This window comes from Urtica dioica, chromosome 8 (assembly GCF_054948205.1).
Source record: "Urtica dioica subsp. dioica isolate 48M chromosome 8, U.dioica_male_clone48M_v1_H2, whole genome shotgun sequence".
Taxonomy (NCBI): domain Eukaryota; kingdom Viridiplantae; phylum Streptophyta; class Magnoliopsida; order Rosales; family Urticaceae; genus Urtica; species Urtica dioica.
The window spans coordinates 13,941,030-13,955,793 of NC_142763.1; the positions used below are offsets into that span (position 1 = coordinate 13,941,030).

At 37.9% G+C, this 14,764-nt stretch overlaps 3 protein-coding genes across 9 annotated transcripts in view; 2 read left to right on the plus strand and 1 right to left on the minus strand.

Annotated features, from left to right (window-relative positions):
* Positions 1-14,764, minus strand: part of LOC149388368 (tryptophan synthase alpha chain-like) — a 19,020-nt gene that overhangs the window by 2,720 nt on the left and 1,536 nt on the right. The window lies entirely within an intron of this gene.
* Positions 6,449-8,166, plus strand: LOC149388369 (histone H2A variant 1). 4 transcript variants are annotated; one of them, XM_089624153.1, is made up of 3 exons: positions 6,449-6,605; positions 7,014-7,129; positions 7,631-8,166. In XM_089624153.1, the coding sequence occupies exons 2-3, from the start codon at positions 7,016-7,018 to the stop codon at positions 7,925-7,927; spliced, it is 411 nt and encodes a 136-aa protein (XP_089480279.1). In that variant the 5' UTR covers positions 6,449-6,605; positions 7,014-7,015; the 3' UTR covers positions 7,928-8,166. The 4 variants fall into 4 exon arrangements, with proteins under 4 accessions (XP_089480279.1, XP_089480280.1, XP_089480281.1 ...); XM_089624154.1 differs by having other exon boundaries at positions 6,478-6,605; positions 6,977-7,129; XM_089624155.1 differs by lacking the exon at positions 6,449-6,605 and adding an exon at positions 6,613-6,751.
* On the plus strand, positions 10,648-12,437 carry LOC149388370 (DNA-directed RNA polymerase subunit beta-beta protein, putative (DUF506)). 2 transcript variants are annotated; one of them, XM_089624149.1, is made up of 4 exons: positions 10,648-10,764; positions 10,989-11,279; positions 11,381-11,579; positions 11,672-12,437. In XM_089624149.1, the coding sequence occupies exons 2-4, from the start codon at positions 10,992-10,994 to the stop codon at positions 12,121-12,123; spliced, it is 939 nt and encodes a 312-aa protein (XP_089480275.1). In that variant the 5' UTR covers positions 10,648-10,764; positions 10,989-10,991; the 3' UTR covers positions 12,124-12,437. The 2 variants fall into 2 exon arrangements, with proteins under 2 accessions (XP_089480275.1, XP_089480274.1); XM_089624148.1 differs by having other exon boundaries at positions 10,652-11,279.

The window sequence follows — 14,764 nt, forward strand, 5'->3', positions numbered from 1 at the left end:
TGTTCTTTCCCTGGTTCCGACATGAACCTGCTAACCATTGAGACAGCATGTGCCAAATCTGGCCTAGAGCAGACCATAGAGTACATTATACTGCCCACAGCACTAGCATATGGAATCTTGCTCATCTGTGCTCTTTCTTCATCGTTGCTCGGTCTTTGTTCTGTAGATAGTTTGAAATGTTGTGCCAAAGGAGTAGACACAGACTTCGCAGAAATCATATCAAACTTTTCTACAACTTTAGTGAGATAATGGCTTTGATAGAGACTTAACCTTCCCTTGTCTCTGTCCCTTTTTATCTCCATTCCCAGGATTCGCTTAGCTGGTCCCAAATCCTTCATTTGAAACACTGACTTTAGCCTTGACTTCATCTTTAGTACTTCACTCTTGCTTGGACTCACTAGTAACATGTCATCTACGTAGAGTAAGAGATACACAAACACATCACCAGAAATTTTTAGGTACACACACCAATCATACTCACTCCTGTTGAAACCACTTGTGATCATGAATTGGTCAAATTTCAAGTACCACTGCCTCGGTGACTGTTTCAGTCCATAAAGTGATTTTTTCAATAAACAGACTTTGTTCTCTCCTTGCTCATATCCTTCTGGCTGCTTCATATAGATTTGTTCATCCAAATTGCCATAGAGGAAAGCTGTTTTGACGTCTAACTGCTCTAGTTCCCAGTCAAACTGTGCTGTCAAAGCTAAAATGGTTCTGATGGATCTGTGCTTGACTACCGGGGAGTATATCTCATTATAATCAATGCCTTCCCTTTGAGTGAATCCCTTAGCTACAAGCCTTGCCTTAAACCTTGGCTTTTCAACTCCAGGAATACCCTCTTTCAGTTTGAAAACCCACTTAGAACCGATAAGTTTTTGTCCTGGTGGTGCTGTAACAATTTCCCAGGTTTTATTTTCAGCCAAGGAATCAATCTCTTCTTTCATAGCCATTTTCCATTCAGCCTTGTCTTTCCCAGTCAAAGCCTCTTTTACTGACCTTGGCTCTTCAGTTAGAATGTCAGAGCCTGCCATAAAAGCAAAGGATATCAGATCAGCGTGAGCATACCTTGTAGGTGGTCTGATATTCACTCTTTTGACTCTATCTCTTGCTAATTGATATTCTTCTGCATCATTCTCAGGTTCAGCACCATCTTGTCCATTCTGCTCAATTTCAAAACCATCAGCTTGGTCTTGAACTTGTGGTTGCTGCACTTGTTCATCTGTCACAGCTGCTGGATCAAGCTCCACCTCAACATTATCACTGACATTCTCATCAGCTTCCAAATATGTATCAGCATCAGAAATGGCAGCCCTGTTCTGAAAATCATTCTCTTTGAATATAACATCTCTACTTATGAGGACTCTTTTGTAGCCAGGTTCTAAACACCACAACTTGTATCCTTTAACACCTGCAGGATAGCCAATGAATATACACTTCAAAGCTCTAGGTTCGAGCTTACCTTGTTTGATGTGTGCATATGCCGTGCATCCAAACACTTTAAGCCAATTGTAGTTGACTTTGTGATTGGACCACATCTCCATTGGTGTCTTGAGATTCAAAGCTGTAGAAGGGCACCTGTTTATCAGGTAACAGGCTGTAGAAACGGCTTCTGCCCAGAAGATCTTTGGAAGCTTGGAGTGAATCAACATACATCTCACTCGTTCCAAAATTGTTCTGTTAAACCTCTCAGCCAAGCCATTCTGTTGTGGTGTTGCTACAACGGTGTGATGTCTCGTGATACCCTGTTCTCTGCAATAGCTGTTAAAATCTTCTGAGAAATACTCTAATCCGTTATCTGTTCGCAGCCTCTTGATCTTTCTTCCTGTTTGAGTTTCAATCTGCACTTTCCAGTCCTTGAAGGTTTGTAGAGCATCACTTTTCTGTTTCAGCAAGAAAACCCAGACCCTTCTCGAGTAATCATCCACAAAGGTCATGAAGTACCGGCTTCCTCCATGAGACTTGACTCTGGCTGGACCCCAGAGATCAGAATGCACATAATCAAGAATATTCTCTGTCCTGTGAATAGCTTTCTTAAAGCTTGCTCTGTTTGCCTTTCCCAGAATGCAGTCTTCACAAAACTCAAAGTTCTTCAGTTTCTTATCACCCAAGTAACCAGCTTTTGACAGAATAGAAATCCCTTTTTCACTCACATGTCCCAGCCTTAGATGCCATAACTTGCTCTGATTGTCTATTTCTGTTTCTATTGCTGAAGATGATCCAATAACAGTGCTACCAGATAGAAAATACAGACCATTTTTTCTATGTCCAGTGAAGAAAACTTTTCCATTCTTAGACACTTTCAAGGTACCATTTTCAGAATGCCAATTGTAACCTTATTGTTCTAAAGTGCCTAAGGAAATCAAGTTTCTTTTAAGTTCTGGAACATACCTGACCTTTTCAAGAAATCTCTCATGGCCATCTGTGGTCTTGATTCTGATAATCCCCTGGCCAAACACCTTGCAAGCTTTATTGTTGCCCAGCAAAACAAGTCCACCGTCTTCATTCACATAATCTTCAAGCCAGTCTCTGTTAGGGGTCATGTGGAAAGTACATCCACTATCCAAAACCCATTCTGACTGTGGCTGAACTGCAGTGATGTTCAATGCCTCGGCACTTTCGTATCCTTCTTCTGCTATGGCAGCGTTGGCTTTCTTGTTGGGTTTGTCAAAGGTCTTGTGCCTGTTTGGGCAGTTCTTCTTCATATGGCCTGCTTCATGACAATGGTAACACTTGTAAGGAAATTCTTTGTCATCATTTGTATCAGTTCTTTTCTGAGAATCTTTGCCCTTCGACTTGAACCCTCGCTTGTTTGGCTTGTGCTTGGCATGTAATCCTTCAGCTTGCTGTTTCTTCTCAGGTTTGCCTTCTCTTTCTCTTGCCTTCAAGGCGGTTTGAACTTCTTCCAGGGACAACGAATCTTTAGCATACTTCATTGCTTCAACCAGCGTAGAGAAAGATTTGGGAAGCGCATTTAAAAGCATGATGGCTTGATCTTCTTCGTCGATCTTGATCTCGATATTGGCGAGATCGATTATCAGCCTGTTGAATTCATCAAGACTTTCAGAGATTGGGCGATCCTCTGAAATCTTGAATTCATGTAGCTTGCCCTTGAGATAGACTTTGTTCGCCAAAGACTTGGTGATGTAGAGGCTCTCGAGTTTTAGCCAAATTCCGGCGGCGGTTGTTTCAGAAGCAACTTCGCGGAGGACCTTATCGCCTAGATGAAGAATGAGCGTGCTGTACGCCATTTCTAGGGCTTCTGATTTGTCGGAGTCGCTCATTGTCGTCGGAAAAGCCTTTTCACCCTCTAGTGCCTTCGCGATCTTCATCTGTACCAGAACCGCCTTCATCCTTTTCCTCCACAGAGAAAAATCGCCCTTGCCGTCGAATCGCTCCACCTCCACTCTTGTGAGACCCATCGTGAAAAAAAGATCGTGGCTCTGATACCAATTGTTGCGGAAAAACACTCGGAAACACGATCAAGAACAGATTCCTTGTTTCACGAGCAAACTCGAACACCAAAATCAATCAACACGATACGCAATAATTTATCCTGGTTCGGCAATTGCCTACGTCCAGACTGGTCGGAGCTGCTTCCTTGTCTCACTATTCAGAAGAAATTTACAAAGAGTTTCACACCCCAAAACCCAGGAATCACAAAATCGATTTCCTTTTCAAATCACTCTGTGTTTCTCTCTCTAGGATGTTCTCTCTCAAAAATCTGTGCAAAGAATCCCCTGTAAAATCTATATCTCTAGCGCACTCATCAAGTTCTATTTATATTACATAGAACTTGATTTACATATCAGTATATACAACTCACGCTAACCCCCATCTAATCAAATGGTCAACTCTGTTTAAAATAACAGAATTCAGTTTTTAATCTTGACCATTGATCAGTTACAACTTAGCATAAGATACAGACACGTGTACACAGAATTTAGATCACTTACAACAATGTTAGATTTATTTTAACCTAGATTCGTATCATGTATTTTTGGGCTTTCTTTTAATTAGTAAGATAATGTTCGATTCATTCTAACCTAAATTCGTATCATGTATTTTGGGGCTCTCTTTTAGTTAGTAAGGATAATGTTAGATTCATTCTGACCTAGATTCGTATTATGTCTAAAATTATTCATACAATGAATATTTTACTCGTATCCTAATAAAAAGTCTCGTGCAATTTTCAAACAGAAAAATAAGTTAATTTTGTACCTGCTCTAAGAGACCTATTTAATTGACCAAGTGCGCATAATATATATACAATTGATAACTAAATCAACGAGACTATCAAGATTTCGTCGAGATCAGATTTCAAGCTACCCGTATATTTATGCAACTAAATAAAAATATTACAAAGTACGAGTGAAAAATATAAAATCTACAAGTGAAACAATGAAATATTTATAACTTATTGGTGACTGTTTATAAACCAAGGTTTGAAATCTCGCGCGAGATGGGGGTATCTCGCGCGAGATCTCGCGTTTGGGAGGGGTGCGAGAGGGATACGAGTATATCTCGCGAGTTTGGTCAAATCTCGCGAGTTTGGTCAAATCTCGCGAAATCTCGCGCCCTATCTCGCGTCTTTAATATCCCCGAATCTCGCCCTCCGGATCTCGCGAAGCTGAAGACCGGATTTGCGTAGATCTCGCCGGATCTCGCAGCGTACCCCCGAATCTCGCGCGCTGGAGGTGTAAAAGTGCTCAAATCTCGCCGTGTACCCCTGATCTCGCGCGGTAAGGTTCGAAACTTTTTTTTTTTTTAATTTTTAATTTTGAATGGATTGTTGAGTATTTTTTAATGGATTATTGATATGAAATTATTATAATCCGAATGTATGTAGTAATTTTGAATAATTTGATGATGTTGTTAATGTTGATAGTGATGAGTTTTATTTTATTCCGAATTTAGTTGGTAATTTGAAATTTTGAATTATATGTTGTTAATCACTTAATCTTGAAGTCGTTTTGATTTTGAAATGGTTTATTTTTAAATCCGAATTTAGGTAGTAATTTATTTAATTAAATGTTGCTGTTAATCCGAATTTAAATGGTGATGAGTTTTATTTTATTCCGAATTTAGTTGGTAATTTGAAAATTAGGGAAAATAACACATTTATACCATGTGTTTTAGTTAAATGTCGAGTTTAACCCTCGGTTTTCAAAAATGTCGAGTTCATACCCTCTGTTTAACTAAAATGACGAAATTATACCCTGAAATGAATAACAGCGTCACAAATCCCCCTTTCATTGATATTAACTCTTATATAAGAAAAACCGAATCAAATCTAAATCAGTACCCTAACTTTCAAATTCTCAATTTTGAAATAAAAATAGCCTTAAATTGAAATTAAATAATAAAACTCATATCTTCTAGGAGATGACTTCATTCCGTGTTCGAATTGTAACTCTAAATCCTTGATTCTCTATTCGAATATGCGATTTTGATGACTATCAACTATCGATGTTTACCCATTTGCCTCTTTCTGTGTTGTTCACGATTAAGAGATTGTTGTTTATTTTTTTAGTTTTTAAATAAATTACATATATGGCGCGAATGAATAAAGATAATTGGTGTTTATATATAAATATTATAGTCAACGTCAATGAAAAATCAATAAAAAGAATATTTGTGACACTGTTGTCTATTTCATGGTATAATTTCGTCATTTTAGTTAAACAGAAGGTATAATTTCGTCATTTTAGTTAAACAGATGGTATGAACTCGACATTTTTGAAAACCGAGGGTTAAACTCGACATTTCACTAAAACACAGGGTATACATGTGTTATTTTCCCTTTGAATTATATGTTGTTAATCTTGAAGTCGTTTTGATTTTGAAATGGTTTATTTTTAAATTCGAATTTAGGTAGTAATTTATTTCATGTCTGGAATTTTGTAAACTTTATTCTAAAATTTATATAGATTGTGTATCCTAAACTTATACAAAATCATAATTAAAAAGTTGTTCAAATACCCCGCGGAATACCCTTTTTTTTGCGGTATATCCCGCGAAATGCGGTATACCACACAGTACGAGATACCCCGAACGTTCATCAAATACCACGAGATACCACGGTACGAGACGAGATACCCCAAAAAAAAAGTGCGGTACGACCGCGAGATGCGAGATTTTAATCTTTGTTATAAACTTATATCTGAAACTCTGGAGATAAAATAATATTTTTAATAAGAAAATATGCATAAATCGAGAAGATAAAACCATAAAAGTAAGCCAGTGTTTTCTAGAATATCTGGGTGTCATTAATGTCTCTGAGCCTGAAAAATAGTTTGATGGGCCTGGGCCGATATCTGAAATGTGAAACTTGAAATTAGCCCGCGTACACCTAATGACAGTAGAGTATTGGAGGAGAAGGAAATTTTGAAATTGGAACGAAAATTGAGATTCCCACTAAAAAGAAACCGCCAATTGGTGTCGTTTACAATTCAAAAAGCAACCAAACCATAAGAGACCGCCTTAAATTTAGCACCCGCTCTTTTCCAAGCCCCCATCAAATCAAATCTCACCCATTTCCTCTTTTCTTTTCCCTCTCATTTTCCCGCTCTCTGCACTGCTTCTCGGTCTCACTCCGGCTTAAGGTCTCTCTCTCTCTCTCTCTCTCTCTCTCTCTCTCTCTCTCTCTCTCTCTCTCTTTCGCAAGATCTGTAATTTTTGTAGATGTGTATGTTTGGGAAGAATTGTTCGAGTCCGAATCTACTTCTGTTTTAAGTACTGGGAAATTCAGGTGAATATTTTGGTCGATTTTTTTTTTCTTTTTTTTCTTTTTTTTTTTCTGCAGATCTGAAATTTTGCTTCGTAACGACTTTTACGCCTGGTTCTGTTATTTTTTTTTTTCTCCGGATTTCAGTTATGCTTTTTTCTTTATTCAACTATAATATATTGTTACGAATTTTGTGGTTTCATTTGAAGAACGTTTTTTTTTTTTTTTTTTCTGTGATTTGTCGTGAAGGTTTAAACTTGGGAATCAATTTCGTTTTGTGTCTCAGAAATGGCGGGCAAAGGAGGAAAAGGGCTTGTGGCAGCGAAGACAACAGCTGCGAACAAAGATAAGGACAAGGACAAGAAGAAGCCCATTTCCCGCTCATCCCGTGCTGGTATTCAGGTATAACTCTTTTCTCCATATATATATATATATATATATATATATATATTTATATAGGAGTCAAATCAATTTTTATTTTTATTTGAGTTTATGTTGTATGTAATTGTGAGCATGAGATTATTATCTGTCAGTGCTGTATGTTTGTTTGTCACTCACTTTGGCGAATGCATGCTAATAATTTTACATAACGATTTTGAAAGCAAAATAAAATCACAGAGCATTAGCATTCAGTCTTGACTGTCAAAAGATAAATGACACATTTTACTGTATGCATGGTTTCTATGCATCTTGTCAATAAACATGCAATTTTTTTTAAAATCAACATTAATAGTCTATACATGTTAATATATTCATGTTTCAAGATGATTTGAAAGCGAATAACATCTATACTTGACATAAATTAACACAACAATCATCATTGAAACAAAGTACAAGTTCTCAAGGTGACACTTTATCAATTAACACCCTTGTTTTTTTTGTTTTTTGGATGTGGTTGTTCAGTTCCCGGTGGGTCGGATACACAGGCACCTGAAGATGAGAATCGCGTCCCACGGGAGAGTCGGTGCGACCGCGGCTGTGTACTTGGCCTCGATCCTCGAGTATTTGACCGCCGAGGTTCTCGAGCTCGCCGGGAACGCAAGCAAAGATTTGAAGGTGAAGAGAATCACGCCGAGGCATCTTCAGCTCGCCATCCGCGGGGACGAAGAGCTCGACACTCTCATCAAGGGCACCATCGCCGGAGGCGGAGTCATACCTCACATCCACAAATCCCTCATCAACAAGACCTCCAAGGAATGAACGACTTTTTAAAACTTGGTTTACCTCATTTTGTTCTGTGTGATTATCTCTTTTGTCTCTCCTATGTCTTTTGTGGTAGATAGTGTTAGATGGGTAATGTGCTTGTTGCCATTTAGTTTAAGCTTTTGTAATGCTGTGTTGGGTAGTTCTTAGCGCTAATTCTCTGTTATTCTGAATCTCGCATCTGATATTTCAGAACATGTTATGAACTTGTGCTTAATTGATCGGTTGTTTATCTATCTCTTGGTATCCCCTACTGCGCTCATCCACTTCCTAACAACGTTCCCTTCAGCGGACGTTAGCAAAGAAAAGGTGAGTATAGTGGGAGCAACCACAAGGGAAATATGAGATTTTAACTACTGTTAATATAAGTTCATGGACAAATAATTAACCAAATGCTTGATTGATGGAAACAGAGAATCGGAAAAGGGAATCCGAGAGATTGTATTGAAATGATTCTCAGCGTTAACATTTCAAAGAGCTATTTATAGTCAGCCAATTAAATACAAGACGACTCAGCACAACTTTACAAGACCTATCAACCAGTCAAAAGAGAAATAATGGCATAACAAGGCTAAAGTGCAAAATTTATAATTTTAATGGGCTAGTTTGCTTCCCTACCCTTAAAAAATACATATAACTTATTAAATATATATATATATATATATTATAATTTAAATATTTTATATTTCACAAGTTCAAAAATTGAAAAATATATGTACATATATATTTAATATATTATGCAATATTTTTTCATTTGATTTTTTTATCGATATGTTAATATTTTTTATACGCAAGTCTTTGTTTGTTATAATTTTTCAATGCAATTTTTCAACTACAATTGACATATCATTAGTCAATCCGTTTTTTGGATTCAATATTTGTCGCTTGGAATAGTCACGTGCCTTGTCTAGGATGGGACCAAAATCACTATCGAGATTCCAAAGGGCTCAGAGAACTGTAGGACAAGGCTCAAAACATCCGAGAGCTTTAGAGAAATCTGTGAATCGTGATTTGGGAATAGAAGTCACTCTTCAAGGTTCCAAATGGCTTGAGGAATGTTAAGACAATACCTAACGCGTCCAAGAGCTTCAGAGGATCTTGAAATCGGATAGCGGATCGATGAGATTTTCCTCTTACTAAGTGAAGAGCATGAGAATTAATTTCTCAAGCTCTTGGACACTTTTAGAGAGGGAAATGTAATTTGGCTTTGTCGCCTTTAGTTTGTGAGAGAAAGTGTTTGAGAGAGTAAATATTATCTCTTCCAATCTATAGAGAATGTAAGTGATTATTTCTCTTTTTGTGTTTTTATTGTGTGAGTGGAGTGATTTTTCTATTTGTTTATTATAGAAAAATGTTGTTTGAGAAAAATCTAGAGAGAGAAGTGGGGGAAATATTTTCATGGGTTTATCTAGTTTTTCCTTTCTCGAGAGAAAATGATGAAATGAATGGGGTATTTATAGAGTTTTGAAGTGCTGAGAGGGGTTTTGAGTGATTTGGTTGGGCGGCGAATTTTGGGTGTTTTTATGCTCTTGGACAAGCAACAACACTGGGTGGATAGAAATAAACATGGCGGATGACATCGTTATGTGGTAATAAGATTGGCAGGAGAGAGGGTGAGCTGGACGGATGATGTGGCGAATGCATAATGAATCTTTGTGTCTGCCAAGATTTCCGGAGACCATCCTCTTTAGTCCTTCAGCCAATACCACTAGGCTATCCATAGCTTTTATTCTCATTTGGGGAAATTTAATATAACAACTACAATTTTCGTTGTTTATGAAATAATGACATAACATCAATTTTTTATAAATCAATAGGCTCAAAACGAAGATATTTAAAAATCATTTAAAACCTTGCTCCTACCCAGTGGCGGATCCAGACTCAGAGGGGGGGGGCAAAACTGAATTTTGGCCGGAAAAAAAAAAAAAAAATTTAAGCCTGAATTTTTTTTTGGGGGGTGGGGGGGAGGCCCAGGCCTCTTGGGCCTTCAACGTGGGTCCGCCACTGCTCCTACCTCCTCTAATTTCGTCGTTTGAGAGGATCTCGTTTAGGTCCTCCTCCAGGTAATCATAACTCGAAATTATCTAACTTATTTATTTTTTTTATTTATACATTTTATATATTTAGTTATATGGAACATTTAAACTCATATTATAGTTTTTTTTTTTTTTTTTTTTTAAAAATCATATAATTGTGACAAATCGCTATTTCGGAATATTGAACCCATCTTTTACACAGGAGCCGACTTCAAAGGTTCCTCTACCACTAAAACTAGATGCTTGGGGCTCAAGAAATTGTTTACACTTAGTACTATATCACTCATATTAAATCTTTTTCATTTTCCTTGATCTTTCCAAAAATAATGTCCATGAGATGAAACGTGTAAGCAAACAGCCTTCACATCACACACGTGGTGGTGAGTATCCACAAGATCCTTATCCTTTTTCGAAACCAACAAGGGTACTTTCGGTACCCGAAAACAAAAGTAGTTTTTATCGTTATCATATACTCCGGCACTGATAGAAACGCCGTCGTTTATCCGTCAACTCATTGATATGACAAAGTCAACCCCCAATACTGTTTGGACACCTATACAAGTGTGGATAAATTCGAAACAGGCCGAATGACACGTGGCAGCTAGCCTAAGTTCTGAGTATGCTTGTACGATTATAATCTTTGTCTCTTTATGGCAAGTCAATGAAACCCATAATCCCACGGTAATGACTTTATCTTTCTTCCCTTCTTTCCCCATCTTTCGTTATCTTGCCTTGCCTTGACGATCGACTGCGAATGAAAATATAGGCTCAATCGTCAAAATAGATAAAATCGGTGACGTACGAGCCTTAGCTATTTAACTTGGCAGAGTTTCAAAGTCATTCCATACTTGGTTTAGCAATTAGCTTTTTTATAACTTGCGAGATTTTTGTTTGCGATCCCTGGAATCTGAAAAACACTGCACCGGTTTTCGGAAGATCAATTTAGAAATTCGGAGGTTTTTTTTTTTTTTTTTTTGTTTACGTTATTTTTACGACGATCATAGTTCGGGATGAATATCCAGCCGATGGATTTCCACGCGCCGCCGATGAAGTCGCGGTCCAAGCCGCTCTTCGATCGTCAATTCACACCAATCATGTTTAAAATCGCTCCCGTGATGACACCGGGAAAATCCGAAGGTTACATCGGAAATTCGGAGGCGAGCTCGGTTCGCTTGTCGATGATGGTTCAAAGCTTCTTCGAGGGAAACTCCACCGATCAGAGGCAGATTTCCTCTGTGGCGTTTTCCGAATATTTGGAGGACGGTTTGGATCATATCGCTGTGAAGTTCGTGGAAAGCCGTGAAGATTTCGAGGTTGATTAATTAAACCGTAGTTCAGAGAAATCCTAATTTAGTTTCTGTTCTATACACAAATGTTTGACTTTGACCTATTTTTTCTTCTTCTCTCTGATCAGAGCTTGGTTCAGTGCTCGAGCGTTCCCGAGGGGAATTTGCTGGCTGATGCAGAGAGGATCGTCGAGAAGAACAACAAGCTTTCTAAGCGCAGAGACGGAATCTTCAGAAGCACGGTCAACGATGGATTATTGGCAATCGGTTACGACGCTTCACTTTGCAAATCCCGCTGGGAAAAGTCTCCCTCGTTTCCCGCTCCTGGTAATATTTTTAATCCATATATTAAAAAAAAATTTAAAAAAAGTAACGACAAAGTAATTAGGGATTTGAGTCTTTGATTAATTGATGATCAGGTGAATACGAGTACATAGACGTGATTGTGGACGGCGAGAGGATGATAGTCGACGTGGACTTCAGATCGCAATTCGAGATCGCTTGTCCCACCAAGGCCTACAGAAAAATCATCCAGGCGCTTCCACGTGTCTTCGTGGGGAAATCGGAGCGGTTGAAGGAGATCGTCTCCGTGGTCTCGGACGCAGCGAAGCAGAGCCTGAACAAGAGAGGAATGCCGGTCCCGCCGTGGAGGAAACGCGACTACGTGGCGTCCAAGTGGCTCTCTCCCCACTCGCGGGTGCCCGCCACGCGCGAGCTGGAGCCGAGTCGCACCGTTTCGGGCTCGGGGGATTTCGGGTTTGGAATCGAGTGTGTTGGGGCGAAAGGGAAGGGTGTGAAGAGAAAACAGTATGGTTTTAAGGTTAAAAAGAATGTTGCTCCTGATTTGGACGGTGTTCCTTTGAAATTTTGATTTTTTTTTTACGTTTTTTTTTTAAGGTTTTCTAATAAATAATATACGTGTTGTTCCCCCTTCAATTTTAGTTTGCAAGGGTGTGATCACTGATGTATCGTGCGTGTAAAAGTATGAGTTGATGAGTAGAAAAACAGTATGAATAACATACATATTCCGTGATTTTTTTTATTTTATTTTTAGAGGACGTGAATTACATAAAAACTACACTACATACTTTGTTTCGTTTTCTTTTCATGTTTTTGTCTTCTTGTTTACGTTTGTATTGGCGTGTACTTGCTGTTAATTTGATAATAAAAAAATATTATTCTTGATGATTGGTGGTTGTAATTTGTTGCTAAGTACTTATTTTATTATCTTGGTTAGTTAAGTTTCTATTTTATTTATTTTATAAATAATTGTGGTGTCTGGGACCTCTGGGTTAAATCTAAAATCCACCATGCTATCTATTGGACCTTTTGTGGAATAGTTATGTTTGACAAAGTAAATTGTAACATGGTTGTTCAAGTCAAAGCGTCAAAAAGTTGTTCAAGCAACTTAACAGTGTACTTGTGTCTTTTCCTACCACGCGAAACAAATAAACTAAAACACGTTGTTTAGTTCCGATTTTCTGATAAATAAGACGGATTTGAGAATCTGACTTATTAGACTTCGTGAATGTATAAGATGTTGTCAATGGTGCCCACAAGAAGAGTTGTAATCCTTATATTGTATATTTGATGTAATAAAGTCTCATGAAGACTCTTGCTTGTAATTGCTTATTCATTAATAAAAAGTTGAAACGTTCATTCATTCTCCCTTGTCTGTTTGAAGCTTTATGATAAAACATTAGTCTTTAGTTCATAAACAAACTTAACAACTTGCGAAGAGACAAATGTAGATTTGCATGAACAAACTCTTCGTAGTTTGCTTAAAACGATATATTCGCAATCTAAGGGTCAAAAGACTATTGACCTCAGTATGATTGTTAGAAAAATCTATGATGTCTGGTTATGAGGCATTGAGAGTTGGAGACTCTATAGTTCTTCTAGGTATCTTCCGAAGGTACTGAACTGACCAGTGCACTTCTAGAGACAAGATAAGAACAAACCATTTAACCTCTTATGTCTCGAAGTCACTACGTATGAATTGCATCGTGCTTACCTTAATCCTGAAATGAGACATGCCATTTCACACCTTACGTATTCTCATTTGAGAAAGTCAGAGTTCGGACTCACTATGTGATTCCGAACAAGGCCTATTGGTGAAGTACTAAGTTGTGAGAATGTCATAAGTAACTTTGTGAAGTTCTCATAGATATGGAATTTATGTACAAGATTGCTGAAATGCAATGTATATCACCTCGTGCTTTGTCCCTTGGAGTGTGAATAAATGAACTGGTCAGTGTCCAAATTGAGTCTTGACTCTTTTTGGATGAAACAATGTGACTCGTTAGCTCCTCGTCAATACATTGTTTCTAACTTATTCACAAGCGACAAAGGAGTTGAGGAAATAACATCTAGAAGGGTAAAATGGTAATTTTGTAAATCCCGACTAGTTGATGATATTCATGAAGGGTAAACACTGATAATATTCTGTGGATCCACTCATTACAATTAGGTTGAATTCTTGAGTAGAAAATAAATTCAATTGAACCGAGAGATTTTCAATGTCAACTCTTTAGTGGAGTCAGTTGACATTAAGCTAAACTTGGAAAAAGTTTTGTGAACTTTTGAGTCCGAGTGTTTAGCTCAAGCTTTGTTCATTTGGATCCATGAGGTCACTGTCACGAATCACATCGAGTAGGAATAGTTAAACTGGAAGCTAAGTCAAAACAAGAACGAAAATTGTCAAAATAGTATTTTTGTCTTTTGAGACATAGGATGTCAATAAATTTTTTGACAAGGTCATTTGATGACTTAACATCACTCGGCCAAGTAAGTTTAATTGGGCCTTGTGGATTAATTTCATTTCATAAGAATTTTATTGAAAATTCTTAATGGGCATTTTTCATGTTGTCATGAACAAATGAAAAAGCTTCTAGAAGCTCTTTCTAGAAGGACTTAGGCGCCCAACATATCCAAAGAAAGAGAAATTATTTTGTGCATAAATGTATCAAGATACTTGCCAAAAGAAAAAGAGGAAACAAATTTCCTCTATGAGGAAACTAGAATTTCGGCCAAATGAGCAAGGAGAGAGCAAAGACTAAATGAAGAAATAAATCCAAGGCTTATTGAAGCCTATGTTGGACGTGCAAAGCAAGGGAAAAAGGGGAAATAAGATTTCCTCATAAAGACTTGAAAAATAAGAGGAAACTACTTCTTTCCAAGGCCAACTCTTCTCCTATAAATATGACCCTCATTCCTCTCATTCTATGCATTCCACATAAGTTAGAGATTGAGAGCTTCTCTCTCTAGACCTTGTGGTGGCCGATTCTCTCTCTCTCTCTCTAGTTATTTTTCGTTTTTGTTTTGGCACCTAGGTCTTCATTTGACCTAGTGTTTAGCTCTGCGACTTCAAGACTCGTTCTTAAGTCGTAGTGTTTAAAAGTGCCCACACACTAATTCCTTTTCTCTCGAGTGATTTAGTGATAGAAACTTTCGTGGTTGCTCGAGTTGCCGAGGAAGGAAGAGAGACGTGTTGCGAGGGGAGACGAACGTTG

Bases quoted from the DNA above. Each gene is read 5' to 3' on its own strand.
- LOC149388370 (XM_089624148.1), top strand. From the start codon at position 10,977: ATGAATATCCAGCCGATGGATTTCCACGCGCCGCCGATGAAGTCGCGG. The intron at 11,280-11,380 runs GTTGATTAATTA...CTCTCTGATCAG, and splicing joins AAAGCCGTGAAGATTTCGAG to AGCTTGGTTCAGTGCTCGAG. The intron at 11,580-11,671 runs GTAATATTTTTA...ATTGATGATCAG, and splicing joins TCCCTCGTTTCCCGCTCCTG to GTGAATACGAGTACATAGAC.
- LOC149388369 (XM_089624153.1), top strand. From the start codon at position 7,016: ATGGCGGGCAAAGGAGGAAAAGGGCTTGTGGCAGCGAAGACAACAGCT. The intron at 7,130-7,630 runs GTATAACTCTTT...GTGGTTGTTCAG, and splicing joins CATCCCGTGCTGGTATTCAG to TTCCCGGTGGGTCGGATACA.